Source organism: Linepithema humile, chromosome 1, assembly GCF_040581485.1.
Source record: "Linepithema humile isolate Giens D197 chromosome 1, Lhum_UNIL_v1.0, whole genome shotgun sequence".
NCBI classification, from domain to species: Eukaryota; Metazoa; Arthropoda; class Insecta; order Hymenoptera; family Formicidae; genus Linepithema; species Linepithema humile.
The window spans coordinates 18484826-18505614 of NC_090128.1; the positions used below are offsets into that span (position 1 = coordinate 18484826).

Consider the following 20789-nt stretch of genomic DNA (forward strand, 5'->3'; position numbering starts at 1 on the left):
ATTTCGCATCGGTCGAAACAGCACTCCACGTCCACTGCAATGCGGAATTCGTAGGTTTCGTGCGCGGAAGATTGCAAGCAAAAGTTGTTCGTTACCGCGAGTGAGCACACAAAGCGAGAAAACTCATTTATTAGTGCTCACCGTCAAGCTTCCACAGTTACTACCACATTCACTTGAGTTTATAGCTTTCCATTAGATATTTTCATCTTCTAGTGTATCATGTTATGGTCATAAAAAAAAACAATAAACGATTCGAAATATTTTCGCAACGACGAAATTCACCACGATAGACTGTCATCTTTTCAATTTTTCCAAACGACTCGCTATTGTCAGAAATAATATTTTTTTCCCACTCGAAATGCATCGGAAACGAACTAGTACATACATCACAATATTTTTGCTGCTCTAATTGGAACTTGTTCTTTTCTATGGAAATTTCATTATTTTTTGGTCAGAAAAAAAATATATTGGTGGGACGACGGCATGTGAAGAAATATGAACGTACAAGATGATTCATTTGAATAATATACGACTCATTCTCGTACAAGTTTCGTGTTCTACCTGGTGTGTGGTATTATAAAAGCAAAAGAAAATCAATATTAGTCATTAAACTCCCCTTCCGCGTCGCGTGTCCTTCGGGGTAGCTCGTCACCGATCTCGTTTCTTCCTCATCTTTTATGTCATCGAACAGTTTCCGTGATCATAAATCTATGTTACTTTCCTAACTGCTGTTCGACATCACACGAAAGCCTTTTTGCAAGAAAATAACAATAAATTCTCCCCGCGTTTTGCGCAGCTTACGAGCTGCAAATGACGTAATTTGTAATTTACCGTAATTCAGACAGAATACAAAGAAATACCACGCAACAACTCGTATGTATTCATTTCTATGCTATAAAAGCATAAAGGCAAAAAGACGTAAAAAAATAACAGAGATAGAGAGAGAATAAATCCCTGCTTGGGACGCGTGGTCAGTGAATTATTGAGGGCCATGTGCGTTTCGTGCTCATGTAAGATACATTTCGGCTACGATATATCTTGCAGATCGGAAATGTTGCGAAGGGATAGCACACAAAAAATTGTATAGGTGAAAAAGCACTTTCGTTTTGCGTTCAATAATACGTGAATGTTTGACAACAAGAACACAGTAAAGAAAATTTTGCATTTTTTGAGATAATTGTTTCTTGAGCTGTTCAGTTTCTCGGAGTAAAATTTGTCATTAAAAAATCAACAAATATATTGCCTATGCACATAATTCATGTAATTACTTTTATGAATTATATTTCCTACATATAATTCTGTGTTATCACAACTACAGATACATATTTAAATAATAAACAAAATTGCACTCACCAGCTTTATTCAGTCACTTCCGCTTTGAATTACCTTCAGCTCCATCGAAGAAATGATGGATGCTGAAAAACCGCACTTAGTTACGCACTACCAAAGTGAGTAACTCGACGCTTATTTCACTTCCGAAAATTGCGGATTTGCGTCGTACGTAATTTTTTTATCTCATAGTAAGTACACGAAACGTGAACGCGAGATGAAGCACATTTTATGAGCCACAACTAACTACGAGTTATAAAATGAGAAATAGCTAAAATTGCTAGAGTAATTTTATAACAAAAATGCAATAAAAAAGATTTTGAATCAACAGAAATGTATTTCGCGAAGCAAAAAAATCCTGGAATTTTACGATGCTTGTTGCAAGAAAAAAGAAACCGGAAAAACACGTCATAATGGCGAGTCAATTATATCAATTGCTGTGTAAACAATTGTATCAATAACCCACCACCATTTGTCGTACCCCAACGAACTGCAAATCATTCGAAACCGTACTTTGACAATTACAGAAAATATTTAATAATCCAACCTATTAATATTAAATCGAGAACATATTCAAACATATTGAAATTATATTAAATAAAACTGAAAATTTCACATATTTATATATAAAATTTTCTTTCCTATATACAAGTTCGTATAATTTATATTTTCAAATTTTTGTAATTATTTCAAAATTAGTAAGTTACATACGCGATTTGTGCAAAATTAATTTTGCGTTTTGAAAATTTTCAGTGCTGCAATAAAAATCAATTTTGTAATTTAGTATTCCTTTGCTAAAAGGTAGACTGCAGACGAGAATTGTCAAAGCGCGGTCCCTAGCAGTTACATGGAATAAATTCACTCACCGGTAGTTGTACCCTAGCTAAGTACGCCCTCCAGCTGTACCTGGAGAAATTAACATATATTTCAATTATTATAAATTATCATACATTTTATATATGTTAATTATTATGTAATTTAATTCTTTCCATTTTGATTGGAATTTAACCGCATCTATTAAATTAATAATAATTTGAACATTTTAATAAACATTTAATAGTTATTTCAATAAATAATTATATACGTGTGTATTTTTATCACAATTATGTATCTATTTCAATAATTAACAAGTGACTGTACTCACCAGCTAAAGTATTGAAGTGCGCTCCATCCGCCGCAGATTTCGTTTTAGACACCACATTCCAGCTCCATCAAAAAATCGATATGATTATCGCAAATCCACATCTGTTATTGAGCACGCTACCAGACGAAAATCAACCCGCACACTGCACTATCACTTTTAATCACGTCGTAAATTTGCCACGCTGCGGTACATGAAACGCAAATGCGACATGAAACGCACTTTGTGTTGCAATACGTCAACGTATAATTAATTATTATTACCTTACACATTCGGTTACTCGATAATTGGTTATTATGACTTTATACATTCGCACACATATTCAGAGCGAGTGAAACAAATGCACACACATGTTTTATTCGATTTAATTCCGACGAGCAGAACTTTCCAAATGCTACATCTAATATGAAGTCGCGCTCAATATTGTCGATCAAATATAAGGATCATTTGCGGATGTAAATATCGGAGTCAATACTCAATAGACTTGCACCGAATTCGCATTTTGGTTAGGATTGCGCACTACCTTCGACAAAACACCGTTAATCACGACCACCTGCGGCAACAGTAATACGTTCCCGATAATCGTCCATCATTTTAATCGGCACTCCCGACAAAAACTCGCAATTGTTGTGCACTTTTAACGGGTAAAATACGCGATTGATCGCGGAGCTTTCGCATTTTGCGTTTTTGTGTTAATAGCAACATCACAACTGTCATGGCGGCCAGAAAATAGCGCGCATCACTGGCGTACGTTGTGTCAAACATATCGATAATCGATGTAGATCTACTATCTAATATCCTAATAGGATAAAGCAGATCGATAATGATCATTGATATTTTTAACACTAGGCGCGCCACCCTTTAGTCGCTATATTTCTATGACGTTGCAATAATACACAAAGCGCAAAGGTTCCGTGATTAATCACATATTTTAGAAACGCGTAACGAGTGCAAATGTTTATCGGGTGTGCCGATTAAAGTGACGGGCGATTGCCGGTATTCTCGATTAACTGCCCAGACACACGCACGTCTTCAAGCTATTTGAAGACGTCTAAAAAACGTTATCAGAAAAATGACATCTTTCACCGTGAATTCGCGCAGCTTGAGTAAGTACACACGGTCACAGGAATGTCTTAACACATGAATTTGTCAGCGAGTGTCAAGGCACATTCTAATTGGCGTGTGAAATTCACACTCGTGCAAGTTCATGTGTTAGGGCACTCCTGTAATCGTATACATATTCCGACGCTATAGGCATGAATACGCGATATATTTTTTATTAGATGTAGTATGTCAAAACTCTTTTCCATCGGAACTGAGTCGAGCAAAACATAGTGGCGTTGTGTGTGCATATCTATGCCTGACGACGTCCGCGTGACATCCGTCAGGATATTCGTTCGTCTCGCTTGCTTCGAACGCATGTACAATGTCCAGTAACCGCCGAATGTGTCGGTGACAATTCTCAATGAGCATGAACTCATTACAGAACAAAGTGCGTTTTGTATCGCGTTTCGTATACCGCGGCGTGGCAAATCCGCGATGTGAATCCGTGAAAAGTGACCGGTGTGCGGGTTGATTTTTCTTCGGGAGTGTGCATGACTAACAATGCAGATTTCCAGTAGTCATTGATTCTTCGATGAAGCCGATGCGGACAGTCCAAGGAGAAATTTGCGGTGGATGGCATACTTCAATACCCTATCTGGTGAGGTTATTTGATCACTAATTAAATATATAAGGACAATGTGATAATATACGCATATACAATTACAATTATTTATTAAAATTATTAAATTATTTCCACGTAATTTATTTTATGTGATATATTAATAAAAATGGAAATAACGAATATTTATCAATGCATATAAAATGTATGATAATTTATAACAGCTGAAATATATATTATTTCTTTTTCAGATATAGCTTGAGAGCGTATTTAGTTGGGGTACAACGACCGGTGAGTGAATTTATTCGTTATTCATACACAAAATATTGATATCGCTTACAATCTTTTTATTCGAAAACTTTACAATTGCTATAGACCTCGCTTTAATAATACACGGCTTTTGCAATTTGTATTTTTACAAATAAATAATAAAATTATTTTCTCTCCATTTTATCAATAAACTTGGAATTTTCGAATTTTGCACAAATTATATATGCAATTTAATACTTTTAAATTATAAAATTACAAAATGTTGGAAATTAATGTATAATGTCGAATCAATTGCACATAAATAATAACCTATCTGATGAAGATAATTATTTATTCATTATTAAAACATGTATAAAGTTGTGATAACACTGCACTGTGCATTATATAGTATAACACAATTACATAATATTCTTAAAACAATCTCCAGCAAATGCTGGAAGCTTTTTACAATCATTATAAAATATTTTGCAAGTATAATCTTAAAGTTTACAACATAATGCTAAGGGCATAAAATGCTCCTATGAAAAGTTATTAGTGGCATAAACTTTGTCATTGTATTGCTTCAATATTGAAGAGATTATTTTCATTATACGGAATTTTCATGTAAGATGCTCTGAAATGCTATTATGTCATGAATTATTAAATTGAATTGGTGGATTCTTATGTAATCTGTCTTCAGGCTGTTAAGATTCGTGTCTTATTACTACCTAAGCGCTTATGTGCACGTAAAGGAATCGTTCCGAAAATCCGTAACATATCTCTTAATTTTGCATCATAAAATTGCATTGTTAAATGCAACAAGCGCGACGTAGTATTGCATATACGTATGCAGAAAATAATTCTACTTTTCTCACAAAGTTGTCTCCCCTTCACTGCGCTCCATTGGCAATACGTGTTGCAGGTATAACGTAGACTCTGTTACATCAATAATTGAGTTGCTATGGAGTTCGTGTAACGCTTTATTTTCAAAGTGCGTTTAAATGGAAACTTCCACTTGAGGATTTATCATTTATATTATTCTATTATGATCGACATGCAGAGTGATTCATAATAAGTTGAAACATTTTTGACATTTTGAGAGGATTACCTCTTAATAAAGTGAAATTTATATAAATATAAATTTTATTCTAAATTAGTCTAAATATATGCAAGAGAAGATCAGAGTTCAAACTTTCATTGATATTTCAATACATCTCTCAGTTCAATATCACCTCCGCTTTGTGCAAATGAAAGAAAATATTTGAAATCAGAATAAAATACATTATTTCTTACAATATATCGTCGAAATATATTCTTCGAATATAAATATAACATTAATGAAACAGTGCATTATGTGTACTAAATATTATATTATAAAAATTCTATTTACCGATATAGTACAAATACACTGTGTTATTTTAATATTGTAAATTAACGGCTTTGGATGTTCCACAACATAATAATTTGAGGAATTTAAATTTGGAAATTTTTGAGATAATGCAACAATTATTCAACGAAACATCCGCATCGATATTAAACGTGAATTTCAGCTCTAGAGAAATATGTTGAGAATGTAAGAGGCAAATAATCATATTTTTCAATTTTTAATATTTTATTCTATTTCGTCAGAGATAACGTAATATTATATTTGTGAATATATAATTCTAGTGTTCTAATGTAGAGTTCTAATGTTTTTATACAAATTTTATATTAATTTATGCTATTAATGAGAAACTTCAATCTTCTGTGATAATGAGACTCAGAACAGGATATATGATCGTATAAATTTAACAACGCAATAATTTAAAACGATTGAATCGTTTCGTCTTACGATTTATTATTAAATACCAGTCACAATCCCTTGTTCGATTATTATTATAACAACTTGTATGTTTCTGTAGCTTACTATGAAGACAAATAATATTAATAAACCTCACGTTGTTTACACACCCGAAAAACTAACGCTAGTCTTTGTCTTCGTACAATGATAATCCAAAAGGAAAAACGATTTACGCATACAAAGCGATAGGTTTTTCGAAGGTGTGACCTATTATATGTCACTCTACTGACCTGCTGTATAAATTTCGCTGCGTAATGCTGAATTTACTTCTGCCACGTACTTACTACCCCACGCACCCTACAGATGTTATTTAATGCTAGGGTAGACTGTAGCATATCACCTGAGTAGAAACAACCCTCATATATTTTTGTCTGACAATAACACGACCCTCGAAAGGACCCCCAATATCAGAGTCTCTTTTCGTCCTCTCATATATCACCAGCTTATTTTACAATATATATGTGTGTGTGTATATATATAGCATATAAATAATGCATAATATATATATTGTATATAAAATTTGCATATATAAAATATTGTTAATTTTATAATCTCTCTTTTGTTTTGTTTGTTAAGAAAAAATAGACTCTAATTTAGCTAAAAATCTATAGTCAAAAGGATATCCTCGACACATTTTTTGTGTACAATTTTAATAATTGCACAATTTGATGTCGTTCAGATTCTTGAATTGTTTAACGTAGAGTGTTAAAAATTTATAATAAAAAAATGAACAGTTTAACAATGCAGATTTCTGCATGTGTTCTGGATAAATGGTAGGATGTGAATATTGATCAGACCAAGTAGTAAAAGTCAGTATGGGGTCCGCCATCTGTGCGCATCGAACTTAAACTACACGGGCTATAAGAACGCCTCGTATGACATATGCGATTAGATGTTCCCAAAGCAGTAAAAAAAGTGATTTATTACACTTCTTTATCTTGCATGTATTTTTAGTGTGCTTCTAACGATATCACATGAATGCAGAAATCCGCGGAGGATATTTCAAGATACGTGTACAAATGCGAACGCGAGTAACTGTAAGACTTTGAGAAATCGTCGATTAATCGCAAATTTAATTAACTCTCAATCGGACGAGAATGAAATGCAGATATAATCACAGATAGTCAATTGTTGAAAAATATACGTTCTTTCAAATTATCAAAGTTTTGTACAGAAAGATGTATTTAACCGATAACCTAACTCAAGCTCGATACATTGATAACTCAAGATGCCTACATTAATACTCCTTTCTCCAACTTTACGATGAATTCCGATAACCAATCGCATTGTGTCTACGTAGCGATAAAGCTTTATTATTTATCGACGTACGCCGAAGAATGCCCCGGGGAAGCATGGCGCGCTTCGCATAGAGACAGACATTTCGTCCGTCATATAAATTTCTAATAAACAATTGCGCTTTCTTTGCGCTAGGACCCCCAACCGTGAACTACGATCCGAGAAAATATTGCTCGGGAATGTATAGAATTATTACCGTAATAAATTTTAACTTTGATATTCATAACTTCCTCAAGTTCTTCTTTTCTCGCGAGTTTATATTACGCAACGCAACCGCAAAAGTAAATGTATGTTTTATTTATTGAGAACACTCCTTCGCTTTCGTTGATTTATAAAGATAATCCCTCGTGATTTGTCTGATTTAAATTGTTGTGGAAAGAAGAAACTTTTAATTTTAATGATTATAGCGACAGTTAGTTTAAGCTTAGGAGTAAAATTATATATATTAATCGTTATTTTGTATCCACTTTGAGATGCGAAAAGTTGATAGAACTGTCATCAATCTCTCTTGAAGCGCTGCATTAATAATATTTATTAAATGACAATAAAGATTGATGCAGCGCCGTCAAGTACGTTAATTCTTCTTTTGACATATTGAGCGTGGTAAACGACTGATAAGGCGAACGAATAAAATACGCAATGCTTTTTAAACTCTTTTCTTTTTGTTTCATATTGAGCCATCTATTATAATATTCGATTGAACGATCCGACACTCATCGTTATGCAGAAAATAAAAAATATCAGTCTAGTTGCCGAAAAATACTCATCGTGGACGAGTTTCGCTTGATACATAGCGTGATTTTTTTCGTACAATTTTTTGAAATAAATTGCTACATTGCATCTAATGTAAGCGATGAACTATCGAATATTTTATCAGAAAGCCGTGCCAATTATATGCATGCATGAAACATAGCAAGTACTTACACAGAGAAGTGGTACAGGAAGCACTTCCAGCCGGTGGGACGCTCCAGGAAGTTGTAAACTTGACCCTGGAAGGTGGCTTTCCCGGCACGTCGATGTTCCTTCACGTGGTAGCGACCTTCCCAAGCGCGATCACCGCCGGTTCCCAGTAATAGCCTTGGATCGACACCTGAAAATTTATTAATTTGATAAAATCTCTGATAAAATTATGAACAATTTCGCGACAAGTCACAATTAATTTTTTTTATGCACATATTTGATAGCAATTAATAAAAAAGTATTTCTTTCGATTGAATTAATATAGAAATTCGCAAAATACAGAGTATAATTTTCTTAGAAAAAACGGCACGATGAAAAACGGTTGCGTGATTTTAAACAACTAAACGCTTATGTTGACTACAACTTCGAAAAGACGTTGACGTATCACTATTATCACCTTTTCTGCGTCTATTTTCGGTGCACTTTAGCTTTGTTTTCTTTTTCATCAATCCTTGCCATATTGTAACTGAAATCCCCTGCTGAAACGCTTCCGATGGCAGGATATAGGTTCACATACCCTATCGCGGACCGAAAGTGAACGAAACTAGATCGATATTTAAAGAATATACACCGGGGATCCCAAAAATTGTAATTAATGATACCACCTAATAATAGAAAAATTTTTCCGATCTAGAAAGAAAAATATTTTATTTGTTTGTGTAAATATAAGCATGACGCTTAATTTTATACAAGACAATTCACAATTTTACCAAAACAATTTATTCTAATTATTGTTAAATTCGGTCATTAAATTGTAATCAGAGCATTTTTTTCATACTGTCGATAACTGATAAATTTTTATATTTTATTTTTAAAAATTTAATCAAAATAATTTTAAAACTGTAGGAAAATGCAAAATATTTTATATAATTTACAATATATGAATAGTTTATAAAAACACATGACGTAATATAAATGTGTTAAAAATATACGAATAATATTATACAGCAAATAAATGACAAGCTAGAATATTTTTATTCTACAAAAATGGATTTTTTGTACGATTGTTTATTTAGGCAGATTCTGTCATTACGGTTAGAATTTATATATCATTTCTCTATTTTTATTGGAAATTTGATACTACGCATGTATTTACTTGCGCGGATTGTTTACGTCGTAACATATACGTGTATATCTCGATAAATTTGAGAATTGAACATTTAACATTGAATTTGGGTCACTGGGTTCATCATTTCCATGTGAACTATCTGTGTTTACGTTCCAAAATCGAAACTACATTTACGTTCCGTTACTAAAATTCGTTTCTTTTAAGAGCAATACGCTTTGCTTAAAATTAAATTAAATTAAATTCCAGATATTCCAGATTATGAAACACGTAAATATCAAGTATTCTTCATCTATTTCGTTTTTCCGGGATTAATTTACTTCAGCGCAGAATTCAAGAAAAGTTCATACAATTTTCTATTTTTATACAGCTGCATCGAATGATCAGGACCTTTAGAAAAACTTTTCGACATTAAAACTGGAGATAATAAAGGTAGGTATCGGTGACCTTTGAAGCGAATATAATAACGCGGCACACTTCTCACCTCCAGTCAAGGTGTCAATGTTGTCAGACTGCAAGGTAGTACTGGTGTCAGATAGGGGCGACGGGGCCGGTTTTAAATCCGGCGACGGCTCCAATCTTAGTAAATCACTTCCGCCATCTCCACCGCCTCCATTTCCTCTGCCGACCTGTACAATTGTCACATTCAGAGGTCCCCGGTTACCTGCCATGAAACAGAAAGAGACCATAATGATCAGAGTCGTTAAAAATAAATGAACGAACGCGAGAAGGAGCAATCAACTGCCTCATCATTTATTCATAACGAAATTAAAGGACGAACTCTAATTGCATGAGAAGAGGCTCGAGAGTTTGACGAGAATGAAAATTGCGCACAAAAACTTCCTAAATTCATCAACACGCCGCTCGACTCTCATAACGGCAAATGATAATGTTGTCTGCAAAGCATTTCTTTTAATTAAAAAAAATTATCTTTTTTATCAACAAACTAAGTAACATAAAAATCACGGAGAAGATAATTAGACAAATCTAGAATGTGATTGCGATTTAATAACTATTTTTTTTAATTTGCAAATACAATTGGCGATCGCAATAAGATATATTTGTTCTTGATCATTTTCATTTTAATCTGAAGATAAACAGATTCATTTGCAATTCAGGTTACTCGAAAATAAGGCAAACGAAGATTAATTATCATTTAACGACACCTTGTAAAGTATTATTTTCTTTTAATTTAAAATTTACTACACTGATAAAAAGCGCGCAAGCTGCTAAAGTTTCTCATCAGGGCGTGTTTACCTCTCTTGATTATATTAATTACGTATTCTGCTAATTATGCGTGCGATAGCGCGCCAGCTACAAGCCTGTTGTACGAAATTATCATTAGGAAATGGTAAACGAACCGAGGGCCTCGGAAGAGACGGAGATCAGCATTTCGCAGGGATGTCACTAAGTGGTAATTAACCCCTGTATCATTTGCCTCATCTTCGAATAAGCTGAGCTAAAATTGAATCCGTTTAACCGGACGGGAAACTCTTTCTCGGCCGACCGCGCAATTCGTTCGCGATAATTCGATGCACGATCCACCGGAGCGATATACGAGAAGACTTATTCGCGCAATTTGCGATCGGCGTGTTGCGGATTCGAGAAAATATTAGCGCGACGCTAAATTAAATGAGGAACACGTCGCGCGCTTATTGCTCGCAACCAGCAACGTATATCACTGACGCTGTACATAGAAATGGTTTCTGTCTATGTCATTTGAAATTAATCCTGTCAAACAGAGAGAATTGCTTGAAATTAACTGAGGATCATGTTGTCTGCTATATTTTCTGTTTTCAAACTTGCAATTAGTTCAATAGAAACTTTTGATTTTTGATCAAGAAAGCGACAGAGATCCTGTAATTATCGAATATTTTTTTTAAAGATTAAGTCACACAATATAGAATCAGTTTGTAATGTTTTTCGGTGACTCGATATGTTATGTCTGACATATTTCAAACTTTGTTCTTGTATAAGATAGATCCATTTTATTGAAAACAAATTGGAAGCATAACACATTTATATTTTGGGAATTCTATTTATCCTTTTTTTTCTTATCCCTTAAGTGATCCTTCATAAAAACTAAGTTGAGTACCTTTTTTGGCATTCACACGTGGTATCGTAAACGGCCGCGACCTTTAGGCATGTATGGCTACGGTAATAAAAAAACGTTGAAGTTTTACAGGCCCAAGCGCGTGAAGCTCAATGCTCATAAAGTTGAAGTTGCCACGCGAATTACATACCCGCGCGCTTTTTGCGGTCGGAATTCAGGTTAGATTTTCATGAAAATTTAATAAGAGGCGAGTCGAATTATTTCAAAGCACTGAGCGTACATTGCGTCACGCTCGGAACTTTACAGCTGTGCACGGCCCGCATAATCTGTCCGTAATCCCCCGCCGAGCACAGCGAGGCTAATCTTTGTGTCCCCCTTGATAAAGGCGCGTAATGTTTTAGCGGTGCGTGTAATAACAGTATAACATCCTTCGTGAACGCGCGATTAAAACCCAAGTTCTGCGCGTCGCATTTGTGTTGCGGCAAAGCGCTCCTAAACGACGAAATTACTTTTTATACTAGCGTAATATACCTATGTGAACTTGGCACGCGACTTTTAATAAATAAAGTTTTAAATAAGTAAAATGATAGTACTTCGTTTGTAGTTGTTTGTAGTAAAAATATTTTCGTTTGTAGTTCAACCTATTATAAAAAAAAAAATGTTTAAAAAATGACTGTCACCCGACTTTAAGATTTTTCAAATCCGCTTCTTCCACGTGATTCAGAATCGTTTGTAGTTGTTTGTAGTGATTTTCCTTTCGTTTGTAGTTGAATAGTTTAAAAGTTATAACATATTTGCAATAAACAAATAATGTAACTTTGTCAATTTTGAAGATTTTTCAAATCCGCTTTTTCCACGTGATTCAGAATCGTTTGTAGTTGTTTGTAGTAATTTTCCTTTTGTTTGTAGTTGAATAGTTTAAAAGTTACAAAATATTTGCAATAAACAAATAATGTAACTTTGTCAATTTTGAAGATTTTTCAAATCTGCTTCTTCCACGTGATTCGGAATCGTTTGTAGTTGCTTGTAGTGATTTTCTTTTCGTTTGTAGTTGCACCGTTTCAAAATTATGATTGTTTAAACAATTAGTCAAGAGTGAACTTTGTCAATTTTGAAGATTTTTCAAATCCGCTTTTTCCACGTGATTCGGAATCGTTTGTAGTTGTTTGTAGTGATTTTCTTGGAAGAAGCGGATTTGAAAAATCTTCAAAATTGACAAAGTTACATTATTTGTTTATTGCAAATATGTTATAACTTTTAAACTATTCAACTACAAACAAAAGGAAAATTACTACAAACAACTACAAACGATTCTGAATCACGTGGAAAAAGCGGATTTAAAAAATCTTCAAAATTGACAAAGTTACATTATTTGTTTATTGCAAATATTTTGTAACTTTTAAACTTTTCAACTACAAACGAAAGAAAAATCACTACAAACAACTACAAACGATACTAAATTACGTGGAAAAAGCGGATTTGAAAAATCTTTATAATTAACAAAGTTCACTCTTGGCTAATTGTTTAAACAATCATAATTTTGAAACGGTGCAACTACAAACGAAAAGAAAATCACTACAAACAACTACAAACGATTCTAAATCACGTGGAAAAAGCGGATTTAAAAGATCTTTATAATTAACAAAGTTCACTCTTGGCTAATTGTTTAAACAATCATAATTTTGAAACGGTGCAATTACAAACGAAAAGAAAATCACTACAAACAACTACAAACGATTCTGAATCACGTGGAAAATGCGGATTTGAAAAATCTTCAAAATTGACAAAGTTACATTATTTGTTTTTTACAAATATGTTATAACTTTTAAACTATTCAACTACAAACGAAAGGAAAATTACTACAAACAACTACAAACGATTCTGAATCACGTGGAAGAAGCGGATTTGAAAAATCTTAAAGTCGGGTGACAGTCATTTTTTAAACATTTTTTTTTTTATAATGGGTTGAACTACAAACGAAAATATTTTTACTACAAACAACTACAAACGAAGTACTATCATTTTACTTATTTAAAACTTTATTTATTAAAAGTCGGGTGCCAAGTTCACATAGGTGCGTATATCCACGTCGACGTGCGCTCGGTCGGAATAACTTTTTAAAAGGATTTTAAAACGTTACTACTCATTCGCTGGCAGGTATGATTTCAACGTAATGTTCAGCAATTTTATTTTACAACATGTTACGCCAATCACCGTGTAATTCGACGATTTCATTTTTATCGATGAATTTTTGAAACATTATTGCGCGCATCCGTCACGAGTGGCAAACTCACCTGTTCTGGAGGGGGGTAGTAACAACCCCTGAACCTCCTCGAGGGGCATGGCGTGTCCGTGATGATCTCGATAGTGATGAGAACGGTCTCTCATATCTTCTTCCGGCAGCGGCACTCGCGCGCGTTTTCCCGACGTTTCCCACCGAACGGCAATCGTTACCGGAGACTGAGATCGTGATTGGGACCGGGACCCGGAGCGGGAAGCTGGGCGAGTCCTGAGGGACTCCTATTGATGACGGCGGACGGTGGTTGAGCGTCATCGCCCCGCCGTCGCAAGTAAGACCATGCCCAGGTCACCAAGATCGCACAATTCTTCAACTTGCGTCAGTAGGGCTTCGTCGATCGCCGTCTACTCCCGCTCTGCTGAAGAAAAAAACATCTCTTGTTGTAGATAAAAGTATATCGGGATATCTAGAGCAAGGCATTTAAAGTGTGATAAATCAATGCACTAACTTCGAAAGGAAACATTTAAAATGAAAAGTTATCGGGGAGGTCACTTGCGGCTATAATATTCTTAACATCAAGCGACGTCGTTTTTTGTAATATAATTATTTTTTTTTTCGAAAAAGCTTCTTTTCATTAAAATTTTCTGTAGAAATTAATGCTTTATTCTGCTTGAAAGCATTGAATTGAATGAATGGCAGTCGATCGGAATCACCGATATATTAACGCTCCGAAAAAATTCGAGAAATTTCTTTCACATGGAACAATGAATATCGTAATTAGAGTTCTTCTCTCTGTGTCACAGTAAAATAGAAGAGAACAAAGAAACCTTCTTTCCATTTAAATAGTTTGGCGCGCCATTTATCTGGCTTTACATGTGTTCAAGTTTCGTGGTCGATGTACTTCGTCTCCGTTCATAATGTAATACGGTATTGTTTACAGGTATTGTTGTCAAAGTAACGAATAGCGGTAAAAATTAATAACTTCCAGTTTTTTTAATTGTTATTTATTGAAAAAACTATTTTTGTTTGTAAATTAAGCTTTTTATTTCTTGTGTGATCGTCATTTTTTAATGTATAAATTTTTGTTTAATATTTCATTGTTCGGTTACTGCAATATCGGATTACATCACATCGATTCGATATCCTTTAACGGATGATCGTGCAATTTCCCAAATTCCTTCCCGGATTTGTGTTACAGACGCCTTCATATTTTATGCTCTCTGTCCGCGTTATATATACGCGCGGACATTAAAGTGCGCGCAACCCCTATATTTACTTACAGCATACATACATGCGTGCAATATCATAGATCGATAGTCGACGTGTCTCGGTTAGTGGGTCTAGTTCGTAAGAATTATATATAGTTATATATAGTTGCTATATAGACATGAGATTCGTGGACTCTATCGCAACGACGACGACGTTATCGTGTGCCGCACGTAGTAATTGTTATTTTTTTCTTCCTTTCTTTTACAACCCTTCACCCCTGTCTGTCATCGCGTGCGGGCTGCTGATTACGCGTGGAAAACACGGTATATCATTTGGTATACACCTAACAGAGATACCCGGCTAATCGCGGTGATCATCTTCCGTAAAATCCAGTGAATCGCGCTCGTCTGTCGCGACCTTTAATGAGCCTGAGTTTTTTAAACTAACGCGTTAACTTTTAATAATCGGAATTATCCAACTAATTACATTACCTACGTGATATCATTCTGCACGTTATTACGGTAACAGATTCTTATCATTTTTCGCATACGAGAATTCTAGGAATAATCTTGAAACTTATCTAATTAAAACTTCAATTTCTTTTTTCGACAATTTTAATTTAAAGATATTGTATTTGTCCTTTATATCATGCGCGAGGTCACGTATCTCAATTATGTTCGCATCTGGTCTTTATTAGATACATTAAAAATATTGAACATGTCGTCGTTCATAAAATGTAACGTTCAAATATAATGTGTAACATATACATTAAAAATACAACATTAAATTAATATAAAATAATGGTAGCGTTAACGTATTGATATATTGTCTATAAATAGAGTCTATAAATATTTATTATTAAATAGAGCTATTATTATATCATACATTAAAGGCATCTTGCAACTTCACGATAGTTCTTTATTGCTTGATTAATTAGAAATTTACGGCAGATTGATGCGAGACTTGTCGCTTATATAAATCACTTTCGGCGAACGTAGGACTCGCGTGGACTTTCTTTGTCCGCTTGACGGCGACTATTTATCAAAGTCCCTTCGGGAAATTTCTGGAAACGAAACGACGATGCCTGTAATCCCTAATATCCCTCCACTCTGACTATATTTATCAAAATGGAAAAAAATTCTAAAAAAGATTGATGTGTCATCACTCACGTACGGATAATTTAGATGAAAGTGCACAAGGAAATCGCGAATTCACGATCGTTTGACACGTAAATATGTCAGGAAAAACGGCTTGTCTAAATCGCGAATGGAAATTTATTGCGATGATAATAACAAAACATATTTGCTCATATTATTTCTGATTTATTTATTAGTTTCGTGTTACTTCTTCTTTCAACAATTTTTCTGATTAATAATTTTTTTATTAAGTCTGTGGACGTGATTTATGATATAATGAAAAATAAACTCTAAATTAATCTCTCTTTTTCTTGCGAAAAATAAGTGAAAAATATAAAATATAGTTTTTTGTACAATACTTAAATTTTGCAAAAATTTACTTTGGTCTCATTCGATTCTGTTATCCTATCTGCTATTTTTAGTCAGCCAGGATGGAAATTTAACGTAAAATTCGTAGCGTTTTCGAAAACCCAATTTAATCCTATAAAAAATTAAATTCCATTAAATGAGCATGAAATGCAACGATTGCGCGAAGCACACAGTTTTGAAGTCGTTGGTTCAAATTCGTCTGGCGAACGACAGTATTTTTGAAGGGCATCGTGTTAAAAGCACTTGCGTGCTAAAAAACAGGACTCAATGAAACGATGACGAAAAAAAAAAAACATTTTGTATACGTGAAAAATGTTTTCATAAACATAAATGTGAAGAAAACCGACAAATCGATATCGAGTCAGCAGCGCATTTCTACTGCTTTTCACGGGTAAAGAAACTGCTTCTGACAGTTCGAAACAGTTTAATTTTTAATGCATGAATTGATCCGCTGTTGCAATACACAAGCTGCGTAAAAGTTGTCGCCTATAGTATTCGCTACTCAACAGCTTTAACAAATCGAATGTTTTTAACGTTATTTACGAGACGTTGAGATTTCGCGATATTTTACATAGTTGAAGAAAGCTCGCGATTGTACTCTTTTTAACACCAGAGAAGATTCTCTCTCACACTAAATATAAACCCAGTACTGAAAGGTTAAAGATATAGCAGCCACTAGCTGTCTCGAGAAAGGTTAATGAAACTGAACATTAATCTTTCTCGCCGGCGAAAGTAGAAGTAAGCGATATAATAACGTTCTTAATTTTATGAACGATTTTGCCGGTTCGTTTAAATCCTTTGTACTTATATTGTGGAAACGTACTGCACCATTTACTAATCATACAATACGTATTAAACTCACGCAACTTATTCCGATCAATATTTATTCACAGAACTAATGGATGGAATTGTTCGATCATTTCGCAACCATCTGAAGTTTTGATTAATTAAAGATTTCGCATCATGGATAATTTGAGCGAAAAGCTTTATTCATTAATAAATAGAGATAATCACCTTCTATTTGTTCTTTTTTTCACATTACATTGTCTAACTTTATTTCGTTGCTTTATCTGAATTCAGGTTTAAATTGTTTGGATATATCTTGAAGGAACAATTTAAAGCTCGAAAGCCCAAAGTTTGAAGCGTTTGAGTTGTTCGATCGTCAGAGCACTAGTTGCGAGATGAGGCTCCACTCACAGCTGTCGCTTCCTCGCGACACTCCGAATTTAACTATGTTAGTCAACGGCTAAAAGTTCCACTGACATTTTCCCTTCGCTTCGACGCCTTCACTCGGCGGCACATCCTATTCGCAATAAATTTGTCAGGTGGTCATTTGGAATATAATATTGATGTTCTTTACACTCCAGCTTCGTTGATCGACGTCGTTTATTTTAATAAATTGTAGAATTGTATATTAATCATCATGACAGTTGGAATATTATTTGGATTTTTTTCCCGTGATTTAACGTAAAGGTGAATAAGGCTCTAAGAAACATCGACCTTGTCGATCGTATCAAACCTTGAGTTTTATAACGTCGGACAAACAAAATTTGTTATTAATGATCAGTCGTTACTTATGTTACTATTTGAGTGGGATATATTGAGTTGATTGCAAAAATATTTTATGCGACGCTAAACTAGCTAATATTACACGTGGCTCGGGTAACTCCTGCCGCGACCTCATTCGGAATATTCACCCCGCTCGTACCAGGCACGCTTCGTAGTCGGAAGGTGTGGTCGCGGAAAAGTGCCTTAAAATTGGTCATAAAAAATTGATATTTAAGAATCACCGTACACGTAATCGGACGTGGGCGCTCGGACTTTCGTAATATCGCGTGACATTTTGCCCTTTCTCGTTCCTTTTATCGCGTGCACATAGTATTTTTCAGTGACCCTTGCGTCTTTGATTATGTCGATGCTTGATAAGCAATTTTGCTAATGTCTTTCACCTGGCGTAATAATGCGTTCTTAATGAGACGTAAATCGGAAATCTCGTGGAAGAAATATTTTAATTAATTAGCTCGAAAAATTTACACATTGCATATTTTATTATTGCGCATTTGACGAAGAAATCTGTAGAAGAAAATCGCGAAAATTTCCAGTTTTTATCAACATTGTATACATTTTTTACGCAGCTGTTTCCGCTCGTTCGAATGTTTTGTTGCCATATTTCGCGAGAATATGTCACACATCAAAAAGAATAATATATAATTACGTCCTTCGCGCGTATCCTTTGTGTGCGAGTGGCAAAGCTCCGGAATAACACGGAAAGTAGGCTAATCCGTGGCTTGATATTTTAGACTACAAAGACTACAGTCGAGAAGGCGAAACGAGTGGGCGGAAGGGACGAGAGCGGCTACTTTGTTACTTCGGACGAGCGCAAAGAAGATGCGCTCTTTTTTTTTTTTTTTTTTTCTAACAATAAGGCTTACCGGTTGGAGGTGCGGATATCCGGTGAAGTCAATATTAGTCGCGAATTGTTCATTTACTTTGTCATAATTGAGATGAGAACAATATGTGATGAAATCGATACGTAATTAGCGAATATTGCTAAGGCATATGAAGCGAATATAACACGAATCAACCCGTATTTCCATTAACGAGAGGTAAATAATGCGAAAATATGGAAACTCTGAGTTGAAACGAAGAAATTATTCGTCATGAACAAGGACAAGTAAACACTTGCTTTCCAACTGTTTGTTAATTTCGTGTTTCTCTACCGCTTAGCAAATACATCGTCGCGCAAAATTGATAAACCTGCCAAGGCAGGAATATGAATACGATCGGTATAAAGATACTGGCGTTGAAATATGTGTAATGTTTATCATTGAAAGTTCAACATCAATTTCAGAAACTTCCCCGATATTATACCGAAATTATCGTCGACTAATTGAATCAAGTTTGATTTTTAAAGATAATTATTTTTCATATTTTATAAATATTGATCAACAATAATTGCTCAATACATTTCGTAATAATCATAATTAAAATACAGAATTCTAATTAAAAGTCGTACTGTAGAATCTCATTCGATTTCACGATGCGCACTCATACATATGCGCAGATGAATGAAATTATTACGTCGCGATAAGAAAAATGTCGTTTCTCCTTGACGAGATTATTCAGCGTTAATTATATTTTTCAACGCTAGCGTAAACAAGAAAGGCGAGACCTAGCCGTTCCTCACGCCGCGTTTTTGATGTACATCGCATGACGTGAGTTACGAAGAAAAACGTTTCGTCATGCTGATTCGGTCGTCTTGTAAATCATTTGAAGATGTATAGGTTATATATATTAAAGATTAGAACGCGCCAATAGAGCAGTAAAGCTTTATCTTATCTAGTTATATACGCCCCATAATCTTCACAGATGCATATACTATACATCATATCATGTGTTTTTTTTTTTTAAATGACTTTTTCTACTTAAAAGGTGTTGTCGTAAACAAACTAATAAATTTCTCAGATATGTCAAGAACATTCACTCCTGAATAAATTTTTATCTTTACGCCGAGATTCTTCAGAGAGTGAACTTAAGAATAAGTTGACTTGAGTGGTTTCGAGAAAACCGGATGATTTCAATATTTATGTTCGATTATGCCAAGCAGTTAGCGGCATTATCGTCGCAATATTCATAAGTTCACATGGAATCGATCTTCGGACGAGGGACGATCCGCGTTAATCAAAGAATTTAAAAAAAGTTTCCATGTCGCGAATCCATGTGTCGATTTGCACATTGGTATGAAGTTAATGCCAGGCTGCGCTAATCGCTTATCTGAATTAGTAATCGCGGTCAATGGAGACTCTTGTTAGCTTACGTCAACCGTACCTGTTGCAAGAGGAACCCAGATGGTCCCGGCACTCGCGCGGCTCTCCAGAAACGCTCTCCTCCGTGCGCGAGCTGGTGCTGGTGCCTCGCAGTGCCCGCCGTCGTTGCCCCGGGCACGGCGGCGCGTCGCAGGACTCCCGGACGATGCTGATCGCGTGCTAGCTGTCCGACGCTCGTGGTTTCGACTCGCGGCGCGGCATCGATTCTCCTGCCCGTCGTGTCCTCGCGAGCGTGGTGCCCGCGACGGTGACTCCACGCTCCGTGGAACAGCGCGCGTGCGAAGCGGCGATCGCTTCCTGATCGCTACACTCACACGTCGAGCGATAACGGCGGCGCGATAACGATGCCGTGTCCTGCGGAACAACACGTGTACTGTTTCGCGTGCAGCTGAGAGAGCGTCTGGCCGTCTCT

General features: G+C 35.2%; 1 protein-coding gene across 1 annotated transcript; it reads right to left on the minus strand.

Annotated features, from left to right (window-relative positions):
• Positions 1-4717: 4717 nt before the first annotated feature.
• Positions 4718-20517, minus strand: LOC136998869 (potassium voltage-gated channel subfamily KQT member 1-like). The gene is made up of 5 exons (XM_067352222.1): positions 20379-20517; positions 13892-14254; positions 10029-10208; positions 8443-8608; positions 4718-5318 (listed from the first exon to the last, which is right to left on the minus strand). Exons 2-5 carry the CDS (start codon positions 13983-13985, stop codon positions 5273-5275), a joined length of 486 nt encoding a protein of 161 aa, XP_067208323.1. The 5' UTR covers positions 13986-14254; positions 20379-20517; the 3' UTR covers positions 4718-5272.
• Positions 20518-20789: the final 272 nt, after the last annotated feature.

Coding starts and splice junctions, on each gene's coding strand:
- LOC136998869 (XM_067352222.1), bottom strand. CDS start 13,985: ATGAGAGACCGTTCTCATCACTATCGAGATCATCACGGACACGCCATG. Junction 10,209..13,891: donor ACTACCCCCCTCCAGAACAG/GTGAGTTTGCCA, acceptor GTTTCATGGCAG/GTAACCGGGGACCTCTGAAT. Junction 8,609..10,028: donor CATTGACACCTTGACTGGAG/GTGAGAAGTGTG, acceptor ATAAATTTTCAG/GTGTCGATCCAAGGCTATTA.